General features: G+C 50.4%; 1 protein-coding gene and 1 long non-coding RNA gene across 4 annotated transcripts; both read right to left on the minus strand.

Moving 5' to 3' along the window:
• Window positions 1-11,264: 11,264 nt before the first annotated feature.
• LOC144268237 (cytoskeleton-associated protein 2-like) lies at window positions 11,265-22,795 on the minus strand. Of its 3 annotated transcripts, XM_077822890.1 has the most exons (7): window positions 22,741-22,795; window positions 18,588-18,642; window positions 15,681-16,285; window positions 14,829-15,036; window positions 14,088-14,219; window positions 13,142-13,211; window positions 11,265-11,759 (listed from the first exon to the last, which is right to left on the minus strand). In XM_077822890.1, the coding sequence occupies exons 2-7, from the start codon at window positions 18,588-18,590 to the stop codon at window positions 11,680-11,682; spliced, it is 1,098 nt and encodes a 365-aa protein (XP_077679016.1). In that variant the 5' UTR covers window positions 18,591-18,642; window positions 22,741-22,795; the 3' UTR covers window positions 11,265-11,679. The 3 variants fall into 3 exon arrangements, with proteins under 3 accessions (XP_077679016.1, XP_077679014.1, XP_077679017.1); XM_077822888.1 differs by lacking the exon at window positions 22,741-22,795 and having other exon boundaries at window positions 18,588-19,580; XM_077822891.1 differs by lacking the exons at window positions 14,088-14,219; window positions 22,741-22,795 and having other exon boundaries at window positions 18,588-19,580.
• A 104-nt stretch (window positions 22,796-22,899) lies between these two features.
• On the minus strand, window positions 22,900-23,567 carry LOC144267779 (uncharacterized). Its single transcript, XR_013346662.1, has 2 exons — window positions 23,411-23,567; window positions 22,900-23,211 (listed from the first exon to the last, which is right to left on the minus strand). It is a non-coding gene; the product is annotated as an uncharacterized LOC144267779 (long non-coding RNA).
• Window positions 23,568-23,670: the final 103 nt, after the last annotated feature.

Genomic DNA, 23,670 nt, shown 5'->3' on the forward strand with positions numbered 1-23,670 from the left:
CTCGGGGCCTCTCCTTCTGCCCCTCCACCCCCATGAACATGATACAGTTCTGTGGTGACCTAGAATCCTATTTTCGACGTCTCCGACTCAAGGAATATTTCCAACACACCTCTGAACAACATACTAATCCACAGAGACCTCCCTACCAACACTACAAAAAGAAGGATTCTAGGTGGACTCCTCCTGAAGGTCGAGACAGCAGACTGGACTTCTACATAGAGTACTTCCGCTAACGTACACGGGCTGAAATTGTGGAAAAGCAGTATCACTTGCCCCACAACCTCAGCTGTGCAGAACGCAATGCCATCCACAGTCTCAGAAACAACTCTGACATCATAATCAAAAAGGCTGACAAAGGAGGTGTTGTTGTCATCATGAATAGGTCGGAATATGAACAAGAGGCTGCTCGGCAGCTCTCCAACATCATTTTCTGCAAGCCATTACCCTCTGATCCCACTGAGAGTTACCAAAAGAAACTACAGCATTTGCTCAAGAAACTCCCTGAAAAGCACAAGAACAAATCCACACAGACACACCCCTGGAACCCCGACCTGGGATATTCTATCTACTACCCAAGATCCATAAACCTGGAAATCCTGGGCGCCCCATCATCTCAGGCATTGGCACCCTAACAGCAGGATTGTCTGGCTATGTAGACTCCCTCCTCAGGCCCTACGCTACCAGCACTCCCAGCTACCTTCGAGACACCACTGACTTCCTGAGGAAACTACAATCCATCGGTGATCTTCCTGATAACACCATCCTGGCCACTATGGATGTAGAAGCCCTCTACACCAACATTCCACACAAAGATGGACTACAAGCCATCAAGAACACTATCCCCGATAATGTCACGGCTAACCTGGTGGCTGAACTTTGTGACTTTGTCCTTACCCATAACTATTTTACATTTGGGGACAATGTATACCTTCAAATCAGCGGCACTGCTATGGGTACCCGCATGGCCCCACAGTATGCCAACAATTTTATGGCTGACTTAGAACAACGCTTCCTCAGCTCTCGTCCCCTAATGCCCCTACTGTACTTGGCTATATTGATGACATCTTCATCATCTGGACCCATGGAAAAGAAGCCCTTGAGGAATTCCACCATGATTTCAACAATTTCCATCCCACCATCAACCTCAGCCTGGTCCAGTCCACACAAGAGATCCACTTCCTGGACACTACAGTGCTAATAAACGATGGTCACATAAACACCACCCTATACCGGAAACCTACTGACCGCTATTCCTACCTACATGCCTCCAGCTTTCACCCTGAGCACACCACACGATCCATTGTCTACAGCCAAGCTCTGCGATACAACCGCATTTGCTCCAACCCCTCAGACAGAGACAAACATCTACAAGATCTCTATCAAGCATTCTTACAACTTCAATACCCAACTGCGGAAGTGAAGAAACAGATTGATAGAGCCAGAAGAGTTCCCAGAAGTCACCTACTACAGGACAGGCCCAACAAAGAAAATAACAGAACGCCACTAGCCGTCACCTTCAGCCCCCAACTAAAACCCCTCCAATACATTATTAAGGATCTACAACCTATCCTGAAGGATGACCCAACACTCTCACAAATCTTGGGAGACAGGCCAGTCCTTGCCTACAAACAGCCCCCCAACCTGAAGCGAATACTCACCAGCAACCACATACCACACAACAGAACCAGTAACCGAGGAACCTATCCTTGCAACAAAGCCTGTTGCCAACTGTGCCCACATATCTATTCAGGGGACACCATCACAGGGCCTAATAACATCAGCCACACTATCAGAGGCTCGTTCACCTGCACATCTACCAATGTGATATATGCCACCATGTGCCCTCTGCCATGTACATTTGTCAAACTGGACAGTCTCTACATAAAAGAATAAATGGACACAAATCAGATGTCAAGAATTATAACATTCATAAACCAGTCGGAAAACACTTCAATCTCTCTGGTCACGCGATTACAGACATGAAAGTTGCGATATTACAACAGAAAAACTTCAAAACCAGACTCCAGCAAGAGACTGTTGAATTGGAATTCATTTGCAAATTGGATACAATTAACTTAGGCTTGAATAGAGACTGGGAGTGGCTAAGTCATTATGCAAGGTAACCTATTTCCCCTTGTTTCTTCCTACGCCCCCCCCTTCCTCTGATGGTTCTTGTTAAACCCTGGATTTGAGCTGGAAATGGCCCACCTTGATTATCATACACATTGTAAGGAGAGTGATCACTTTAGATAAGCTATTACCAGCAGGAGAGTGGGTTAGGGAGAGAGAAAACCTTTTGTAGTGGTAAACACCCATTTTTTCATGGTTTGTGTGTATATAAACATCTTCTGTATTTTCCACAGTATGCATCCGATGAAGTGAGCTGTAGCTCACGAAAGCTTATGCTCAAATAAATTGGTTAGTCTCTAAGGTGCCACAAGTACTCCTTTTCTTTTTGAGAATACAGACTAACATGGCTGTTACTCTGAATCCAGTAAATATGGCAGGCGACCAGCTTGGCTTAACAGTGAAATCCTTGCTGATTTTAAATACAAAAAAGAAGCTGATGTAAGCAGAGTCAGGATGAGCTCCACCCTGACATCTGGTGGTGAGGTGTGGCAAGTTGTGGAAAAGAACTTCAGGGGCTGATCTCATTTGCATAGGCACACCCACCCTGCCTAGAATGAGGCCATAGCTGCCCAAACGGTTACTTTGGCTGCTATGGGATCCCCAGTGTCTCTGTTATTGTGGCAGGAAGAATAAATTGCTATTACCCTGATTATGGGAATCAAGGACAGTGGAACTGCACTTGGCCTTTTGTTATGATGGAGGTACTCACCATCAACTAAATAGCACTCGCTAGGCAAGGGACATGGGTTCCAAAACTCTGTGGAGAGAGGCTTGAGATGGGTATTAGCACCTTGGGGTGTGGGCCTGTTTACGAGGGCCTGAAACACCAATTGCACCTCTGTTTCTCTTTACTGTGGAAAGTCAGAGCTAATTTTGGGTCTATTAAGAGTCTTGCTACAGGTGCTGTGCTGAATTCACTTTGGCCTTATGGTACACCAGCACTAAGGCTCCTACTGACATCACTGAGCGCTGTGTCAAGTAGTGGGGAGCTAGAAGATCTAGAGTGCAGTGGGGCTGTTTGTGGATAGGCTGGTGGAGTATTCGTGAGACGGCGAGCTGAGCTGTGCAGAGCGGAGCTGTTCATGAGACAGCGGAGCGGAGTCCTGTGGGGCAGTCAGCTTCAGCTCATGTAAGGTGCCCCTTACCTTCTCCCCCCCGCCCCCCGGCACATTTTTAGCCAGACTGGGGAGTAACACTCTGCAGATGAACTTTTGAACTCTGGGGCTGGACTTTTTGGAATTTGGGTGATTTTTTGGATTACTGGACTCAAGAGACATTTGGGTTGTAGGACTCAAGAACCCGAGGGAAAGAATGTGGCCCAATTTGCTGAGGTGGGTCTTTGCTCATGGTTTGGTTAATGAACACTAGTTGTGGTGTTTTCCCAATTTAATGCTGATGTCGTTTACCTCATGTTATTAAAAATTCTCTGCTACACCAAGACCCTGTGCTTGCGAGAGGGGAAGTATTGCCTCTTTGAGGCACCCAGGGGGTGTGTAGGACTTTCCTAGGTCACTGGGTGGGGGCTCGAGCCAGTTTTGCGTTTGCTTTGATGAGAGGGAACCTGTGTACTGAACCCAGCCCTTGCTGCTATCAACTTGGCCTGGCAGAAGGGTTACACTTACAAGAAGTGGAAGATTGGACAAATGACTAGGGATGAGTATAAAAATATTGCTCAGGCATGCAGGAGTGAAATCAGGAAGGCCAAATCACACCTAGAGTTGCAGCTAGCAAGAGATGTTAAGAGTAACAAGAAGGGTTTCTTCAGGTATGTTAACAACAAGAAGAAAGTCAAGGAAAGTGTGGGCCCCTTACTGAATGAGGGAGGCAACCTAGTAACAGAGGATGTGGAAAAAGCTAATGTACTCAATGCTTTTTTTGCCTCTGTCTTCACGAACAAGGTCAGCTCCCAGACTACTGCACTGGGCAGCACAGCATGGAGAGGAGGTAACCAGCCCTCTGTGGAGAAAGAAGTGGTTCAGGACTATTTAGAAAAGCTGGACATGCACAAGTCCATGGGGCCGGATGCGCTGCATCCGAGAGTGCTAAAGGAGTTGGCGGATGTGATTGCAGAGCCATTGGCCATTATCTTTGAAAACTCATGGCGATCGGGGGAAGTCCCGGACAACTGGAAAAAGGCTAATGTAGTGCCCATCTTTTAAAAAGGGAAGGAGGAGGATCCGGGGAACTACAGGCCAGTCAGCCTCACCTCAGTCCCTGGAAAAATCATGGAGCAGGTCCTCAAGGAATCAATTCTGAAGCACTTAGAGGAGAGGAAAGTGATCAGGAACAGTCAGCATGGATTCATCAAGGGCAAGTCATGCCTGACTAATCTAATTGCCTTCTATGATGAGATAACTGGTTCTGTGGATGAAGGGAAAGCAGTGGACGTGGTGTTCCTTGACTTTAGCAAAGCTTTTGACACTGTCTCCCCCAGTATTCTTGCCAGCAAGTTAAAGAAGTATGGGCTGGATGAATGGACTATAAGCTGGATAGAAAGCTGGATAGATTGTCGGGCTCAACGGGTAGTGATCAATGGCTCCATGTCTAGTTGGCAGCCGGTATCAAGTGGAGTGCCCCAAGGGTTGGTCCTGGGGCTGGTTTTGTTCAATATCTTCATTAATGATCTGGAGGATGGTGTGGATTGCACCCTCGGCAAGTTTGCAGATGACACTAAACTGGGAGGAGAGGTAGATACGCTGGAGGGTAGGGATAGGATACAGAGGGACCTAGACAAATTGGAGGATTGGGTCAAAAGAAATCTGATGAGGTTCAACAAGGACAAGTGCAGAGTCCTGCACTTAGGACGGAAGAATCCCATGCACCGCTACAGACTAGGGACCGGATGGCTAGGCAGCAGTTCTGCAGAAAAGGACCTAGGGGTTACAATGGACGAGAAGCTGGACATGAGTCAACAGTGTGCCCTTGTTGCCAAGAAGGCCAATGGCATTTTGGGATGTAGACGTAGGGGAATTGCCAGCAGATCGAGGGACTTGATTGTTCCCCTCTATTCGACACTGGTGAGGCCTCATTTGGAGTACTGTGTCCAGTTTTGGGCCCCGCACTACAAGAAGGATGTGGAAAAATTGGAAAGAGTCCAGCGGAGGGCAACAAAAATGATTAGGGGACTGGAACACATGACTTATGAGGAGAGGCTGAGGGAACTGGGGATGTTTAGTCTACGGAAGAGAAGAAAGAGGGGAGATTTGATAGTTGCTTTCAACTACCTGAAAGGGGGTTCCAAAGGGGATGGATCTAGACTGTTCTCAGTGGTAGCAGATGACAGAACAAGGAGTAATGGTCTCAAGTTGCAGTGGGGGAGGTTTAGGTTGGATATTAGGGAAAACTTTTTCACTAGGAGGGTGGTGAAACACTGGAATGCGTTACCTAGGGAGGTGGTGGAATCTCCTTCCTTAGAAGTTTTTAAGGTCAGGCTTGACAAAGCCCTGGCTGGGATGATTTAATTGGGGATCGGTCCTGCTTTGAGCAGGGGTTGGACTAGATGACCTCCTGAGGTCCCTTCCAATCCTGATATTCTATGATTCTATGAAATGCTTGTGAGTGGCTGCATGCATTAATCTCACTCATTGCCAGTGTATCCCGCATTGTAAGCTAATATTTAAGCATTTGTAGTTTAAGCCTGTGTAATTGCAAATCACCAGACAGGAGAGAGACATTTGATGGACTAGTGTGAAATGCTGGTGGCCACAGAAGGGGTTATGTCCTACGTGACAAGAAAGGCCCATCCATGCCAGCCAGACTAGAGTGGAACATTACAAGGGATCACAGACTTTGTTTACTCTCCTTCCCCGCATGAAGAAGAGACTTACAAGTGAATTCCTCCAATCCGCTGAGTTTGCAATTTAAAGTAGAGCAGGGGAAGGGAATAAAAAACCCTAACAAGGAGGAACTGGATTTTCATGCTACCTGGACTCTGGGGGCAAGAATTACAAGGCTTATGCAAAAGATCCCCAGTGCTTAGGCTGGGTTAGCCAAAGGACACACCAAGCTTGCTTATTGTATATGCTTCTATTACTTTTTTTAACCTTAAGATAGGAAAACATAGACACACACAAGTGAGTTCCAGCTTTCACCTTGTAAATAACTCTATTTCCTTTTCCTTTATAATAAATCTTTAGATAATTTATAATACAATTGGCTACAAGCATTGTCTTTGGTGTGAGGTCTAAGGTGAAATTGACCTAAGGAAAGTGACTGGTACTTTGGGATTGGGAGTAACTGGACTATTGCTGTGACCCTTGGTATAAGGGGCCATCTACCACAAAGGTGGCAAAACAGATTGGAATATGACTGTCTGTGAACCCCTGTTAAGGCTATTGTAGTGCCTGAGGATGCACACTTGATAATTGGTTGTTGCAATCTTAAATATAGAACCCACAGCCAATTTGGGGTTTGTGTCCTGGTTCTTAACAGTCTGCCCTGCAGTTAATACTCAAGCTCCTGGGCCACTGTAGGATAGCTTGACAGCTACATCACTTCCTCCTGTGTCATGTGACCTCTCACCAGCCTGCCCTACGCCATGCAGGTGCAATTCCCCAGAACACTTTCACTTCATCAACTCCACACCCCCTGCCACATTCTGGTGTCACACCAGGACCCTCCCATGACCTCAGTTCCATCTCAGACTGACCTCCCCTCTGTGCATTGCAAGGGTGCAAGCAACTTGCACTCTCATCTCATAGCTAAACTACCCAGCACTGATGCACTCGCTCAGGTTGGAAGATTCTACAATATCCTAGGATGTATCAGGAGAGAGATTTCCAGTTGAGACATGAAAGCATTAATGCCACTGGACAAGGCACTGGAGTAAGACCCCATCAGGAACACAGTATGCTGTTCTCATCACCCCTGTTCAAGAAAGATGAATCCAAACTGGCCCAGTGCAGAGAAGGGCTCTTAAGGTGATCGGGGGAAGGCAGAGCTGATCTTCTAAGAGCAAACTGAAAGTGCTGAGCTTGTTGAGCCTGTCCAGCTGAAGGCTGAGAGGGGATCTAGTTGCTCACTATAAATACACCCGGAGGGGGAGGAGGGGGGCACGGTGGTTAATCCCAGGCAGGGAGATCAGTTACTGCAGCTAAAGGACAAAATTGGCACAAGAACAAATGCTGGCAAACTGGTCACAGATAAATTGAGGCTGGAGACAAGAAGAGGGTTTCTACCCATCAGAGGAGGGAGTGTCTGGAGCAGCCTCCCCCTTGGAGCTGAGGCAGGTAAACAACCCTCGTAGTTTGAGGATGGAACTGGATAAGTTTCTGACCAGGATTCTATGATGGGGCTGCCTATGCTAGCAGGGCCTGGACTCGCTGACGCAGGAGGCCCCTGGCAATCCTATGTACAGAATTCCCTAGCCAGGGCCAGGAAAAGGCAGAAATTCCCAAGGAATTTTGTTCACTTAGGGCTGGATTGTCCCGGGGTAAAAAGGAGATCGGCACCAATCTCCCAGTCATTTTGGCTAGGGCATCTCATTTCCTTCAGCCCTCCCAGCCTCAAAACTTTGTCTACTTTAAATTGAGCAGCATAGCTCTTCCAGAAGAACTCCTCTATGGGGAGAGTATTCTGGAACAAAAGTGATTTAATTACAGAAGTGTGTGTCCACACAGGGAGTTGGAGCACTGCTACACATTGAACTGAGGTTTCCATACATTCTGAGGCCAGAAGGGACCGCTGGGATCACCTAGCCTGACCTCCTGCATAACATGGGCTAGAGAAGTGCCTTGACTTAATTGCTGTTTGAATTAGAGCAGAATAAAAAAAAAATCCAACTGTGATTTCAAAAGTTGCCAAAACTGGGATCAAGTCGCCTCTTAACCTTCTCTTTGGTAAGCTAGATAGATTTTGCTCCGCACTCCATTGACCTTTCAGTCCTTCAATCAAGATTGCCATCACTTTCTCACAGGTAAAAAGATTCTGAGAGTGAGGTCAATGGCCCAGCCTCATCAGGATACTTTGTGCAATCCTGGTCACCCCATTTCAAGAAGGAAATTACAGAACGAGGGCAGGGCATGGGGTTCAGAGAAGAGCAATGAGAAGGCTCCAGCATCTGGAAAAACTACACAGAGACACTAGGATTCTGATTGGATAAAAGCCTGTACAATAATGCTGAGATCATTTTCTTAGCCCATTGCTTGAGCCACTTCACTACTCTCTTTGCATCCCTCCATTGGCTCCTTGTCTACATTGCAAACATGAGCCAACTGTCTCTCCTCTCAAAGCCCTTCACAGCCTATCCCCACCTGACCTGTCACCTCTCATTTACTATCAAGGTGTCCTCTAGTCAGCTCACCCCACTGGCCCCCCTCACCACTTCTTATATTTTCAAACACCCTTGCCCTTTCCCCCAGGCTGCCCCTCACACTTAGGGAGAGCTCCCCATAAATGCCCAAAAGGGATCATCCTTGTTCTCCTTCAAACTTGCCTTTGCTGGGACACGACAACACATGATGTCGGTTAGGCTGCCCATTATGTCAACCAATAGCATCTCATTGTTTATTAGGCTTCCCTGGCTGTCCTTTCTTGTATTAGCCTTTGTTTGCCAGCTCTTTGGGTAAGGGACTGGCTTTTTGTTCTGCATTTGTACAGCACCTACCAAAATGGGGGCTCCTGGGAACTATGGTCATACAAATAATAGATACAGGGAGATTCTATTGTCCCAATCTGTTAACAGAAGAAAAAGGCAACATTTTGGTTCCATTGATTGAGGGACATTCAAAAGTGAGCAAAGGAAACCAAGACTGCATGTTTTTCCAACAGATCTGCTCTCACTCAACCAGGAATTCATTCAGGGCAGTCCTTGGGCCTGTGCCATACCGGAGGTCAGATGAGATCACCACAACAACCCCTTCTAGCCTCAGTCTACATTGCTGTTTAGCTCAAACCAGAGAGAATGGTGGGAACTCAATCCCTACCTCCCACAATCCCCTGAGGGGAGTGCTGCTGGTATCCCACAATGCACTTCCACAGTGGCCCAGGAGGCAGGGCTGTGGCCAGTAGCACACAAGCCCACTAGGATACCAACCTGCACCACCACTAAAGGGTGTGAAAAATGGGGGCACTTATTTGGGGGGCAGGGGTAGAGTCCAGTCACCCTAGCTGCTGCACATCTTCTCTCGCTACATGTTCCTAGTGGGAGGCCAGCCCTGACAAAAGCAGCCACATGTGCACACATACTGGTGCCACAGCAAGGGCAGCTGCTGTACAGCACCCAGGAAGGTACCACTACTGCTGCCCAGTGGCCTAATTATTAGGCAATACCTCAGGGCAGAGCTGCCCTGACATTAGCTCTGTGGAAAGGCCTAAAGGTATCGCACAGCATCAGTGGAGACAGGAAGAGTATTCCAGAATGACATAGGAAGATTAAAGAGATTTTATTAGCTTTATTATGAGTATTTTTCCTTACAGCTTTCCTTGGAAAAGACACCATTCTAGTGAGAGTCAGGCCTTGCTGGATAAAGTTTTCAAGTCACTCAACTGCTTTTCAGAGCCTTGTCAAAACGCTGTGGAATTTAGGAACATAAGTGCCAAATTTCCAAAAGGTAGTTTGGGAGCCTAGTGGGTAGAGGGCTGGACTGGGACTCAGGAGACCTGCATTTTATCAGCTGCCACTGGCCTGCTGGGTCACCTTAGGAAGTCACATCCCCTCCCCAGGCCTCAGTTTCCCCATCTATAGATTAGGGAGTGTAATACCAACTTCCTTTGTAAAGCATTTTGACATTTACAAGTGAGAAGTAGGATTCATAGGTTCAAAAAAGGCAGAGGGGACTACCTAGTCAGAGTGCTTAACAGCCCACCGGACATGCCGGAATTAGTTCCTGGTTGAGCTAGAGCAGATCTTGGGGGTGGGAAGAGAACAAAACAAAAACCACATCCAATCAATCACAATTTTTGATTTAACAGCCATGAAAAAAAAACACTGTAATAGACAGTTACAACATTTAGAAATATCATGAGCATTTGGGACACAGCAATAGAGTCCCAGCTGCACAAATGTCTGTCGCTTTTTTTTTTTTTTTAAAATGGATTCTAGGCAGCATGACTGTGGCAAAGAGGTTGAACACACAGCTAGTACAACTTAGGGACTCAGACACCCATTACAAACCACCCTTCTTGGATTTTTCCCTTTTCAAGAGCTCATGATTTAAGCCATTAAAAAGATAAAAGAGGTGGGGCAGGGCTAGAACCAACTATAGCTACTCTAAACAAACCCACCATTAGATCGCCCATACAGCACGTAGAGCAATTGTATTTTGAGTTGAAAACATCAGACCAGAACTCCAAGCTGCAAAACAGGTCTAGACATGGATGATTAGAGTTGGCCTTCACTTCAAAACTGGATTGTTTAGTTGTTTGGTTCCCCCTCTGCCCCCCATTCGATGGATCAGCTCAGACTTTAAATGCCAAAGGGGATCACTGCCATGCTGTCTTACCTCTCCTGTAACGGTCCATACAACTTACCTGAATTAATTCCTGCTTAAACTAAAGAGGACCTTTCAGAAAAAGGCCCAAAAGCTTTCAGATTTCCAGTGATAGGGAATCCACCACAGCCCTTGGGGAGCTGATCCAAACAGTTATTTACCCTCCTGTTAAAAATCTGCACCTTATGTTTTAGTCTGAATTTGTCACACTACAGCTTCCAGCCACTGACTCTTGTTAGACCTTTGTCTGCCAGAGTGACGAGCCCTCTATCAACATAGCTGGTCAAGAGTTCGATGGAAAATGCCGATTTGAGTAAACTGAAGCATCTCACAGGAATGCACTGCCAGTTTCGCTGAAAGATAAAGGCTGAAATGAAGTATTTTGATCATATACATTTAGATTAGATCTATAATAGAAATAGGTAAGCTTAACATTATATACAAGATGAAGGGAAGCTCTTCAACTAGATCATTTACTTATTTCCTAAACAAAAATTCCATTGGTCATTTTGATTTTTGTCCCAAGTCAGGACAAAAGGAAGTTTCAATCCTCTCTACTGATGAAGCTTCTCTTTCCCATGGAGATACTTACCCACTGATCAAGTTACCCCTTCACCATTTCTTTCACAAGCTAAATATAAGTGCGCTCCTCCAGTCCAGCTTAGCACAGTTTCTAATAAAGATCCTACATTGTGGTAAAGACTTTTATTGAAGAGTTCAGTACAGGTTACATAAAACGTGCCTTTGCAGACAGCTTGGTGACAGACGATATAAAAGCTAGATGGGAGCAATGCTGGAGTTCAGATTCAAATGTAAAAGATGACAGACATTTAGATCCGCAGCCCTTTTGGGGGTTACAGCTTGTCCTAGTTCAGGCCCTGCCCTGCCATGAAACGTCTCTTTAGGGTTCCAGTGTTTTGGATTCCCTACAAGGGTCCTCAACAGCTAAAACAGGAAACAGGAAAAACACCACGGCATGGGGTATGGAGAGGGCTGTACACAACTGGGAGGCTAAAGAGAGCCCTGGGAGCGTCCAAATGCAGATTCTCTCCTTCCCAAACTCTTCTCAGATCAGCCAAGACAGACTGAGCAAGGGATATAGGCCAGTAGCACAATGGGTTCACTCTGCAGCCAGGGAAGATGGGTGTGGAGCAGAGCGTGGCAGCTTGGATAGTCTCTTCCACACACTGATCTGCACCGCTAGAGACAAAGGGATAGTTTCACTGTTGGGGCATCAGTTCAGGCACCAAGCCTGACACAGCCACCTCTCAGGATAGAGATCCTGTATCTGCTGCTTGTCCCTCCTAGCTCCCCTGATGTACACGCTTCCCAGGCAAGCTGCCATCTCACCCCCCTAGGGTGACCAGATGTCCTGATTTTATAGGGACAGTCCTGATTTTGGGGTCTTTTTTTCTTATATAGGCTCCTATTATTCCCCACCCTGTCATGATTTTTCACATTTGCTGTCTGGTCACCCTAGAGTGACCAGAGAGCAACACTCCCCCGCCCCCCCCCCCCCCCCCCGAGGCGGGAGGGGATAGTTGTGTATATAAAACAAAGCCCCTAATATTGGGATGGTCCCGATAATAGTGGGATATCTGGTCACCCTACATCCCACTCATTGACACAGCATCACTGCCACCCCAGCCTGCCCTTCACCACATGCTAGGAAGCCCCACAGCCCCTCCTTAGCCTGTGCAGAGGTGGACCATGCAGGCAAGGTATCCACCACAGTGAGCTGGAACTTACTATAGTAAACCCCAGCTAGCTGTGCATCCCAGGAATCCACCCACAGATCCCCTCCCAGGACAGCTGCCAGGAATCCTCCCCACCCCACATCTTCAGTGGGGAGCCTCAATGGGCTGGCTGAGAACCAAGTTAAGTATTAGGGACCCTAACAAGGGCTTTTTGCCATGCACAGCTCTGCCTAGTCACTTGCATCCCCATACAGACAGGAGAGCTGCCAGCTCCCCCCTCCACATCAGCATCCCTGCAGTGTTGGGAGAGCAATACCAGTGTGACTCTTACATACAGGCCTCTTCCAGCCCAGCCCCCAGAAGAGTGCCAGGCAGTATCTGACCATCACTCTGTGCTGTGAGTGTGCACCTCCGGCAGCACAGCACCCCCTAGTGCCAGGCACTGACTGGGTGCACACAGTGGGAGCACACAGCACCTCCCACCGCACAGCGCCTCTTAGCATCACACAGGGGTCAGCACGGACTCGGTGAAAACATCCCCTACTGAGCCCCCAGCAACACAGCACCCTCTAGGGGCACATTGGCACCACCACTGACTTCCAGGCACCATCCTGGCACATGGGTCAGGCAGGGCTTGCGCAGTCACCTACTCAAGGACCAACCCACCACAACTCCTGCTTAGCCCCTGGCCTCTGCCAGGAGCCACATCATGGAGCCCCAGACCTGAAGGGACCATTAAGTCATTTCAGCCCAGCCCAGCCACCCCGGTAAAGCAACACTTAGGCCCACAATTGAATTCAGACTTTAAGGCAGGAAAACCCAGATCCACTCAGGACTCCCATCTGCCCATTCCCAGGGCCCAGCTCAGCCATGGGGCTCACTTACTAGATGCAAACAGGAGTCTCTTGCCATTGTCCACAGCCCTCGCTGATCCACACTGCTCATCTGCTAGATGCTGGCAAGAGAAAGGACACGGGTGAGGCCTAACACCAGTGAGCTTATGGAGCTCACCCCTGGCTTCAGTCTGTTCTACACAGGATGTCCCATAGGGCTGTCAGCTCAGGGTGTGGGGTTTAGAAAAAGCCTATATATATATATATATATAGCTATATCAGGACAGTCCCAGGGCAGATGCAGTTAATATGGTATAAAGGCCTTACCCTGGAATAGCTTGTTCCCCTTCCTGGAGGATAGGAAGTTATACCAGCATGAAGCACCTTTATAATCTGCATCCACACTAGGGGATGCCATGTGGCTAGAGCACTGGACTGAGACCCAGGACACCTGGATTCTATTTCAGCTCTGCTGGGGGACCTTGGGCAAGTCACTTTGCCTTCTGGTGCCTCAATTTCCTCAGCCGTAAAATGGGGGAGGGGAACACCGACCTCCTTTGTGAGGCACTTTGAGATCTACTGATGAAGAGCACAAGAGGGTGGGGGTCAGAGTTTTAGGCAATACAGCAGTAGGGGCACACAGCATTTCAGTCACCACAGAAAAGCAAACCCAGGCTGCAGAGCCAGGACACTGCCCCAGGCTCCTTGTTAACCCCAGTGTTTCATCCCCAAAAGCCTGAGCCGCTGGCCCGAGAAGGGGCTGAGTTAGGCGGTATAGGAACTCTGTCCCCTTTGGTTAGCAGGAGATTTCAGAACAAGGAACGGACATGGGGGAATCTGCGTCTCAGGAACCCCCTGACCAAGAAGCCAGCTCAGCGTCATGACATAAAATCTACCTCAGGCTCTGTACAGCCCCCCCAGATTTCAAGCCAACTGCAGCATTAATGTGGATTTTAAGGTTGGGGGGGATGGTTCTGTGGCAGGCAGAAGAGCCTCACCTCAGGCCCCTTGCCAGCAGGGCAGGCGCTCCCAGCAGCCCCTGCAGGCTGTTCGAGATGGACCCAGTACTCAGAGTCCTGGGCCTCCTGAGTGGCTGGGTCCCATGGAGGTACCTCCTCCCTGCGGGTGCCCTGGGGGTAGAGACAGATGGGAGCAGGGTTAGTGGCAGCCTGGCACACCTCTCGAGGGGTGAAAGGTTCTCACCTCCTTACCCTGCCCTCCCACACAGCCAAAAGCACAGTACAGCCTCCTCCCATCTCACACAGCTCAGCCCTCCTCCTAGTACAGACCCCTCTGATCCTGCCCCCCAGAGCTCCCCACAGCCCTCCCGCAAAAAACAAATTGATATCCCCAGACCAGTCACTTCCCCTCTCCAGCTGAGCACAACCTGCTCCCCCGACCCAGCTATTTCTTGTGCTGCCACCAGCCCCCCCCCTTTAAAATCCTGACCATTCACTCCAGTGCCAACTGCTAGATCCATGACCCGCCCCCTGCCCTTAACCCCCCACCCCAGACAGCTTCCCACTAACTGTGTTCCCAGCACTGCTGCACCCAACCCCCCCCCCCCCAACCACATACATCCCCATGGCTAGAACCTATCCCTCCACTACACTCCAGGACACCCCACAGCCAGACATGCTCCCCTGCCGCTCCAGGACTAGCAGGACCTCCCCCACCCCACAAATTCCCCTGCAGTGAATTCCTCCCCAGCTGTATCCAGCCAGGCATGGAATGGATACCCCGCCAGCTTGGCTGGGCTGCTCCAGAACTGCCATGCTGGCTTGGTCCGGCTCCGATCTCATCTCTTCTTCATCCATTATGGTGGTCCAGGAGGACAGGACCGGGGGCTCCTTGGACAAGCGTCTCTTGGGAGGAGCAGGGACCATTACACATGGGGGTCTCTTCAGAACCTTGCCCTTGGCAGCTTGCCATTCTGCCAGCTGGGCCCTGGAGGCAGAGTGGGTTGAGGGGTGAGTGCCCACCCGAACACTTTCCAGGAGGACATGTGGGGTTACAGTAAAACATCTCCCCAGACATAGGCCCCCTTAATCCCACCCCTCCATTTGAGATGCAAACCTCAAAAGAGCAGCACAGGACATTTGTGGGGGGAGGCTGCATCTCAGGAGCCCTGTGACCAAGATACTCTGAATTTGGGACAAGAGACCTATTCCACCCTGCAAAGCTGCACCCCAAATTTCAAGCCAATGGCACCACAAGATGGCCTCGGAGAGGACTGAAACATCGGTGGTTTTGCCATAGAGGTTGAAGAACTAGACTAGCCCCAAAGCACCTGATGCCCTAGTGCAAGCTGGGGGGCAGTCTACAGGAGTCCTCTGAATCCCACTGTTAGTTTAAGAGGTACATGGAGGAACTGGGCCCAGCGGGACTCAGTGGGAGGAAAATGCATTGGGCTGGGACTCAGGATATACCATCACTGCTTGGGTAAATAGCAGGGGGCCCCTTTGCAGCCAAACCTGCCCCTTTGGTGAGGCACCCCCCCACACACACACACACATTACCCCAGCCACTCCTGTGTTGGGCAGAAGGGTCTTGGTGCCAGGGCAGCATGAAGCAGGCAGCACCCCACTCACCTCCTGGCATTGATGGCTGGTTTGACCACAGCAAGCTTGTGCCTGCTGGTGGGTTTGGGCTTCTGGGCAGCAGGACCGGACAGCTCAAACAGCATCACTGTTCTGGGAGAGGAGATGGGTCTCACTCTACCAAGAGCTGGCTTGGTCGGGGGCAGCAGGATCCTGCTGCCCTTGAGCTGGGTCTGGTCTGTGGTACGGCCTGTTCTCAGGACAGTGCTAGCCTGCCAGGCCCCTGCAGAAGCCCTGCGGGAGGTGATGGTGTTGGGAGAGTGCACCACAGGCTGCCAGGCAATGCCCAGGCTGGCCTCCACAGGCAGGCTCTGGCGGAAAGAACAGGTCTTGGAGGGCACAAGCCTGCCCAGGTAATAGCCCAGAGGAGACTTCCTGGGCACCAAGCTGAAACTGAGGCTCAGCCGCTCAGCAATGCTCTGCTTCTCCTTCTGGCTCCTCAGGTGCTTCCTGAGAGATGCCGGCCTGTCCCTGGGCTCGACAGCTCTGAACGGGGTGCTGGGATCTTCCCACCAGCCGCCAGCACCAGCCATGGCCTTCGGTGGCGTGATCCTGGAAAGGGGGAAGCTGTAGCGGGCTGCAGCATCTCTCTGGGTCTGGAAAACAAGAGGGGGACCCATCTCAGAGCCCAGCCGTTCACTTGGGGCCAATGTGAATGGGATGGCCCAGGATGGTGCATCAGCCACTGGGATAGAACCCAGGGCCTCTGGTTCTAAAGCAATGATACTTGAACTGAGGCTCACGAAAATCCCAGGTGACACTGGGCCAGCTGTGCATTAAGGAAAGAAATTCCCCATCGCCGCCAGCTGCACCAGCTATCAGGTGAGACTGAAAAACCCAGCCACATCACACACCTGGGAAGCAAACTGCATGGACTGGTGCAGCTGCTGGAGTTATTTAGAACACAGACACCCACACCCCACTTGTCTCTCCATTAGAGTTCTCCAGGAGCTGGAAGTAGAAACTGGGCAAACAGATTGATTGTTCATGGGTAGTCCTGAACAAGTCAAAAATTAATTTGACCCAATCAAAAAAAAAAGTCATCCCACTTTTGTTAAGTTTACCAAAAAGTAAACAATTTGGGTCAAATAACGGATTTTCAGCTATTTCTACCTGTTCAGTTTTTTAAAAGAGTCAAGAAAATTCTGAAGTGAAAAAGTTGGGAGTGGGGGTTGGAATATTTTTGGGGATCCCCCTTCCCCAACCAAAACATAATTTGGCAAAGCAGCATGAATTTGCTAAACATTCTGGTGTTGCCAAATATGCATTTTTCCACCCAAGGTGTTTTGGCCAAAAAAACCCAGAACAAAAGCTTCACCCCAACTCCCCTGTCAAGCAGCCTCCAGGCAAGCAAACGTCGCAGTGCTGCAGCGAGGCAAGCAAGAGCAAACAGGATTTCATAACAGCATAGGGTTTGGAAGGGACCTTGACAGGTCAAGTCCAAACCCCCTGCCGAGGCTGGGCCAATAAACCTAAGCCATCCCTGACAGATGTTTATCCAACCTGGTCTTAAAACCCTCCCATGCAGGGGAGTCCACAGCCTCCCTTCGACACCTGTCCCAGAGCTTAACTGCCCTTAGAGTTAGAGCATCCTCTTGCAGCAGGCCACAGCCCAACAAATGCACCTGCCTCAGTTTCCCTTCTCAAGGACTCCACTTCAGGCTCTCTTGCTTCGATACCCTTCCTTGGGGGCAGTTTGTTATTGAACCCATAGTGCAAATCAGTCCATAAGAGTCCCAAAACAGACCATTTCCCATAACTGGTGGATATCGTCCATAAAATCCTGCTCTTCCGAGCAGGCACCCATACCAGCCTTGCTGCTGGAGTCCTTCCACAAGGAGCCCTGGTGTAGCAGAAGACATGGAAGCATGGTGTGAGTCTTCTTCTCTTGGTCTGCCAGGATGGTCACCCCAAGCCTTCCAGCTGGAGTGCAATCCTGCTCTTCCCACTGGGAACCCCCCCAAGCCTCTCCATTAGGAGATCATCTCTGCCCCCACTCCCCCAGCCTTCTCACTAGTTCCCCAGGTCCAGTTTTCTGATGCCAAGTCATCAGCAGGTGAGCCCCTCAGCTTGGGCTCTCCAGTTTAGAGCCAGCAGGCAACTCCCTTGGCTGTGCCTCCTCCAGCCTCAGCCCTGCTCTGGCTTGGCAGGTCAGTCCACAAAGCCCTCTTGTTGCCCTCCTTGCCTTCAACCATCCTCAGGAAACACTTTCTGGCCTGGGCAGCACTCACCTGTCCCTGCTCCTGACTGTCTCAGTCTCACCAGGTATCCTGACTAACCCCAGGGTCCCTCTTGCACCTGAACGCCAATTCTCCAGTATCCCCTATGGTCCCAGGTGCTGCCCTGCCCTCTTAAATGGCCCTGTGGGAGCACCTTTTCTGGCCCACGGGAGCCAGATCTGTGACACTAACCTAAACGCCCAGTGCTGCAAATCCACCTTCTTGACCTGCTCTCGGTGGAGAACAATTGATTCCATCCTCTTTATAACAACCTTGTACTCCTCTGAAGACTTGTGTCCCCCTCAGTCTGCTCTTCCCTAGGCTAAACCTAGTTCTTTCAACCTTTCCACATGGGACAGTTGTTCTAAGCCTTGAGCATTATTTTTGCAGCTCTGCTCCACATTCAAGTTTTCTTGAAGTGTGGCACCCAGAATGGGACGCAGGACTCCAGCTGAGGCCTCACCATGCCCAGTGAGCGGAATAATTACCTCTTGTGTTTTACATGTACCACTCGAGTTAATACACCCCAGCCTGACACTGGGGCACAGGACCCTAGCACTGGCTGTTATAACTGTGTTCTGGCCTCACCAGTTTGTCACAGCATGCACACCACCCACTCCATCAGCAGCCTCTCCCACTATGGGCAGCCCAACCCCAGACAGCCCACTGGGCAACTTACCATTTCCCTCTGCAGCTTCCAAGACCGGTGACCAATACCCAGTCACTGCCACTGGCTTTGGGAAGAGAAGAGCCCATGTTAGTTTAAGCTATAGCCCTGAAGCTCCAGGAATACAACCATGGGGCTTGGAACAATCTCATTAGTTAGACCCTCACGTGCATGGGGTCAGTGTTGGCTACCTTACACCTACAGCCACCTGATTTTCACAGCCACTGAGCACTAGCAGTGATAGATTGGGTCAGGGTACAATGGATCTGACCCCCGTCCCTAGATCCTACAAGCAACAACACCCAGCTTCTAGGAAACACAGAGGTGGGGCAGCTACTAAACTCTGGGAGTAGGGAAGAGGAGAGTGGCTGGAGGTACATGGGTGCTTGCCAGAGGGTGTAGGATAGTGGGACCAAGGTTTGCAGAGAGATGCATACTAGGGGGATCAAGGGGGAAGGAGGAAAAAAAAAAAAAAGAGAGACTCAAGCTTTGCATGAGCCTGGTGGGAGTGCACAGGCTTGGATAGGAAAGCAGGAGGAATCAGAGTTTGCAGTGAGTCAGCCCCAAGGGTCTCCAAACTGCTCTCCTAGAGCCCTCCAGGACCCATTAACCACTCAGGAAGGTTTTACCTCAGGCCTATTTAGGTAGCACCGCACAAGCCAAACTTTCCTCTGATGACTCTCTAGCATGCAGAAGGGAGGCACCAAGCACTTTGCATTAAGCAGGGCTCACAACACCCTGCATGATGCAGACAGAAGAGCAGACTAGCCTCAGGTGACACAGATTCTAAGGTAAGGCAACCCTTATGATTTATTCCTTCTCCTCTATGTTAGGAAAAGCTGCATTACACCCCAGCTAGCTACACTCTCTTTTGTAACAGCTAGGAGCCCACAAAGCAAAATAAGGATACAGTTAGTATGTTCCTTACAAGTCCAGATAAACATACACCCCCTCCCTCTTTGAGCCAATCATCTATGAACCAGAGCTGCAAAACCAGGGTACCTTAAACAACCAACTAACCCAAACAGACTCCATTCCATACCTCTCATCCCCCTCAACTGCCTCAGTCACACCTGCCCCAAACTCCTGCTATTTCTCTAACCATCCAGCCAATCAGCATCAGGATGGTATCCTTTGGTCAACAGGGATTTGAGGACCCACCCAGCTATCCCAACACCACATTGGCTGGGCAGCTAGCTCCACCCTTTGGGAAGGAGAGGTCTGGCAGGACAATTCCACATTAGATAAAGGGGGCATGAAGTGTCCATCTCTCCTTGGTTTCTCTGGGGGATGTTTGGAATAATCCTGGTTTTCTATGTCTAGTCTTGGAGGGGGAAATGTAACTAAGGTTTCTTAGGTAGAATTAAAATGCTGATCTCTCTGGCCTAGCATATGAGTGGGCAAGCTTTCTGTGGGGCCATAGGCCCATCCACCCTGTTGCCCCTATCTCAAATCCCACTCCACCTCCAGGGGAAGCAGATAGAGCAGATCTGTGATTTAGAACATCTTTGGGTCTAAGTCTAGAAGGTGGCACCTTCTTCCAAATGGGCTGAGTTTTGGATGAGTTTCTGTAGATCTTTCAGTAACTAGGATGTTAGAAGGGGACTCAGGATGCCTTGGGTTCTATTCCCAGCTCTGCCACTGAGCTGTGGGGTGACTCTTCCACTCTCACTCTTTGACTATTTCAACTGAAAACTCTCTGGGGCAAAGACTGTCTTTCACTGTGTCTCCAGCACCTGGCACAATGGGGCCCTGACCTTGACTGGTTCCTCCAGGTTCCACTGTAGGAAATAAAATCCACTAGCTACGTGAAGGGTCCCATCTCCTTGCCACTCCTTGCCAAAGGCAGCATGTTTCAGAGAGATCTCTAGCAAGGTGGAAAGCTTTGATCACTGCACTCTGCAGCCTCTGAACTCAAGTAGCTGCAAAATAGGCATAAACCAGCTCTAGCTCCAGGATGAGGACTCCTGGGTTCCAATCCTGGCTCTCTACCCAACTCCCTCTGTAAGCAGCAGTGACACACACCCACATGCCTCAGATTTCTGTGTTAAACAGGGAGAACTTACCCAGTGTGAGGGGCCTTGCAAATTAAAGCCACATAAAGGCTAATTGGTTTGCTCCAGCCAGTCCCAGGGCATGGGACCCCAAATACATAAGCTCCCATCCCTTGGGGAAAATTATACCCCACATGGTGCTGCTAAGCAAGTGTACACCCTAAATAGCCCGGCGGGGTGCAGGGAATCTATTGCATTTCCCCATTTGGGTACTTAAAGAGTTAACCTCACCCACTGCTAAGCCTAGTTACAGGGTCTCTCATCTAAATTTTCTCCAGCCCCTTAAATCATCTCTGTACCACTCTCCTCTAACAACCCCTCCCGGGCACAGAGAAGCACTGCCTGCATCTAAGGGGACTCTAGCTGGCTCCTTGCTGTTCTAGTGCTGTGATCCGACTGCAAACAGCCGCTGCAAGGAGGTGGAGTGTTACAGCACAAGGGCGAGGGGCATGGCTGCAGGATTAATTTCAGTCCTGGATCAGAACAAAGAAAACTGCCACTGTGGATCTGAACTGGAATATCAGTCTCTGTCTCTCCCCATTGGGAATAGGACAGCTAGCATGGGAAGAGAGAGTGGGGCCAGGCTGTTTCTGCCCCCTGCATGTTAAGCTAAAATACTTTCCCTAGCCAAGCCAGCTGCAAGAATAACAGCCCAGTAACACAATCACAGCTGCAGCTTGGTTGGTGCATTCAGGCCGCCTGCTTTGGCCCACTGCATTCAAATGAGGTGCATTTCCTTTGTGGTTGCAAATATAGTAGGGGTGCTGAGCATGTGCCCTGCAGGGAGCTGGACATCTAGAAATCAAGCTGTTCTCAGCTGGCATTTCTGCCCTGCCCAGCCTAATGCCCTATTTGGTAGAGAGAAAAGCTGTTAATGCAAGAGGCAGCAACAGATGACCCCATGGCATCCTTCATGCTTAGCTGCCCTGCCACAGCCCAGGCATCCCACACACTAAGGGGCAGTGATAACTGGCTGGGTAGGACTGCCCTTGTTACTACTGGGATAACTACTGCTGGGTCATCCTGACAGCACAGCATATGAGGAGCCCAGGAGCTGCTTCTGGGGTGGAGCTGCTGTTCAGTACACAAGAGAAAGTCTCTGAGTGCAACTGAAACAGCACAAGGGAGAGGAACTTTGCTCCCAGATTAATTCTCTGCTGTTACAGCAAAGCAGGGTATAGCAAAGCTGCTATCTCCACCATAGCATAGGCTGGGAGGTCCCACACAATTCCAACCTACCCCAGCATAGGGTATCCTAAAAGGAAAGAACAGCCCACTGTGCTCAGCCCCAGCCTATCAGGAAGAGGGGTGCACAGACAACACTCATTCTCTGGCAAGCCAGGAAGCCAGCACCCTAATCACAAGAGCAGCTCATTAAGAATTAAGTAGTCTCAAGGGGATCCTTCCTCCCTACCCTTCTCCCTGCTTGAGGCTACAGGAACTTGATCCCCCACCTCTGGCCCTTTTCATCTGATCCCTATCCCCAGCCAGCTTCAGCCTTTCCTGATTGGATTCTCCACTAGAGGTGGGTGTGAATAAGGGGAGTTCATCTTAAGGCTAAAAAGGGCTTCCATCTGCCCTAGTTCTAAGCCTGCTAGAGAGGGCAAGTTAAGAACTATAGAGTATCTGACTCCTGAGCTGGCCCAATGTTTTAAATACTGACACAGCAGGGGCGGGGGTAGAATTATCACCACTGCAAATACAGAGAACCAGGGTACAGAGAGGGGACACGACTATTCACAGAGCAGCACTAGCCCAGCTGGCCATAGAACCCAGGAGTCCTGCACTCCCAAACACAGCTCAACCAGCAGCTACAGGTGTTACTTGGAATTCTGCTGCTGTCTGTAACTAGCAGGAGGTGCCTTCATCCCACACCAGTGAGCCTATGACTTGTCTGAGGGCTGCATTCCTCACAAACCCCCTCCTTTCCCCAGGCAGAGTTTGTACTTTGGGATTAAAGCACTGTCAGCCCCCCCCCCGCAGTAAACTGAACACCTAGGAACCAGGACAGGCAAGGACAAAAGCTCAAAGGGTCCATAAAAGTTATGGCCAATGCACAGATGGAGAAGGGTTGACAATCTAGCTGCATGCTGGGGCTGCTGTCCCCTTACCCATTTACACCTAGATGTAAAGCCCTGGGATAGCATGGACCAGCAGGTACAATCCTGCCCTCCCCGAGAACACGTCAGAGTAGCTGGAACCATTTGATCTGGTGCAGGGCTCAGCGCCCAGGGTCAGCGCTCAGGGGGGAAAAAAGGCAGAGTCAAAGCTCAGTGGCTGTAAGAGGGTTTATTGTAACAGAATTAAGTCACCCCGCCATGGCGGCAGCGGCGACCCTGCTCCACATGGAGCCATGGAATAAGTTACCAGCCCCAGGGGCCGGGTGTGGAATGTGGGGGCAGGGCCGCGCCCCGCCAGGGGAGTCCAGCCGGGCGGCCTGCGCGCCGTGGGGTCTGGGCGGCCAGCGCGGATCAGACCCTGCCCGCTCAGTCGCGCTTCTTGTAGCTCTCCATGTTGGCCAGGACCCAGCCCGAGGGGACCAGGAAGGCCACGACGAATGCTCCCATGGCGACGACGGTCTCCTGCGCGGGGGGGAGAAGGCAGAGCTCAGGTGAGGCCACAGCAGCTAGGCCCTGTCCCCACCCCACCTCCCAGGCACCGCGAAGCCCCAGCCCGGGCGGGCTCCCCGGGGAGAGGCGATCCGATGCCGCAGCCTCCGCGCGGCAGAGCGGGGCCAGCCCCGAGGCCCTGGGAAGGACGGTTCCGGATCCCCCCGCTCACCAGCGGCCCCACGCGGCTCTCCGGCGGGTACGAGTGCAGGCCGCGAGCGGGCGGCGCGAGCCGGGGGCGGAGCAGCGCGCGGAGCACGGGGGACACGGACATAGCGGCACCAGCTCCCACACAGGCAAGATGGTGGCCAGGTCGGAAGTGACGGAGGAAAAAGGGCTGGCTATAAAGGCACGGGAACCGGAAGTGGCCTGAGTTGGCGTGATCATTTTACGGGGGTGACGTCACTTCAGGTGGGCGGAGTCACACGGGGA

This window comes from Eretmochelys imbricata, chromosome 7, assembly GCF_965152235.1.
Source record: "Eretmochelys imbricata isolate rEreImb1 chromosome 7, rEreImb1.hap1, whole genome shotgun sequence".
Lineage (NCBI taxonomy): Eukaryota > Metazoa > Chordata > Testudines > Cheloniidae > Eretmochelys > Eretmochelys imbricata.

Excerpts from the sequence above, each read along its gene's own strand:
- LOC144268237 (XM_077822890.1), bottom strand. Across the intron at positions 13,212-14,087 it reads CTGCTGGCAAGGGGCCTGAG|CATCTAGCAGATGAGCAGTG; the intron begins GTGAGGCTCTTC and ends TTCTCTTGCCAG. Across the intron at positions 11,760-13,141 it reads GAGACTCCTGTTTGCATCTA|CGGTGCAGATCAGTGTGTGG; the intron begins GTAAGTGAGCCC and ends CTTTGTCTCTAG.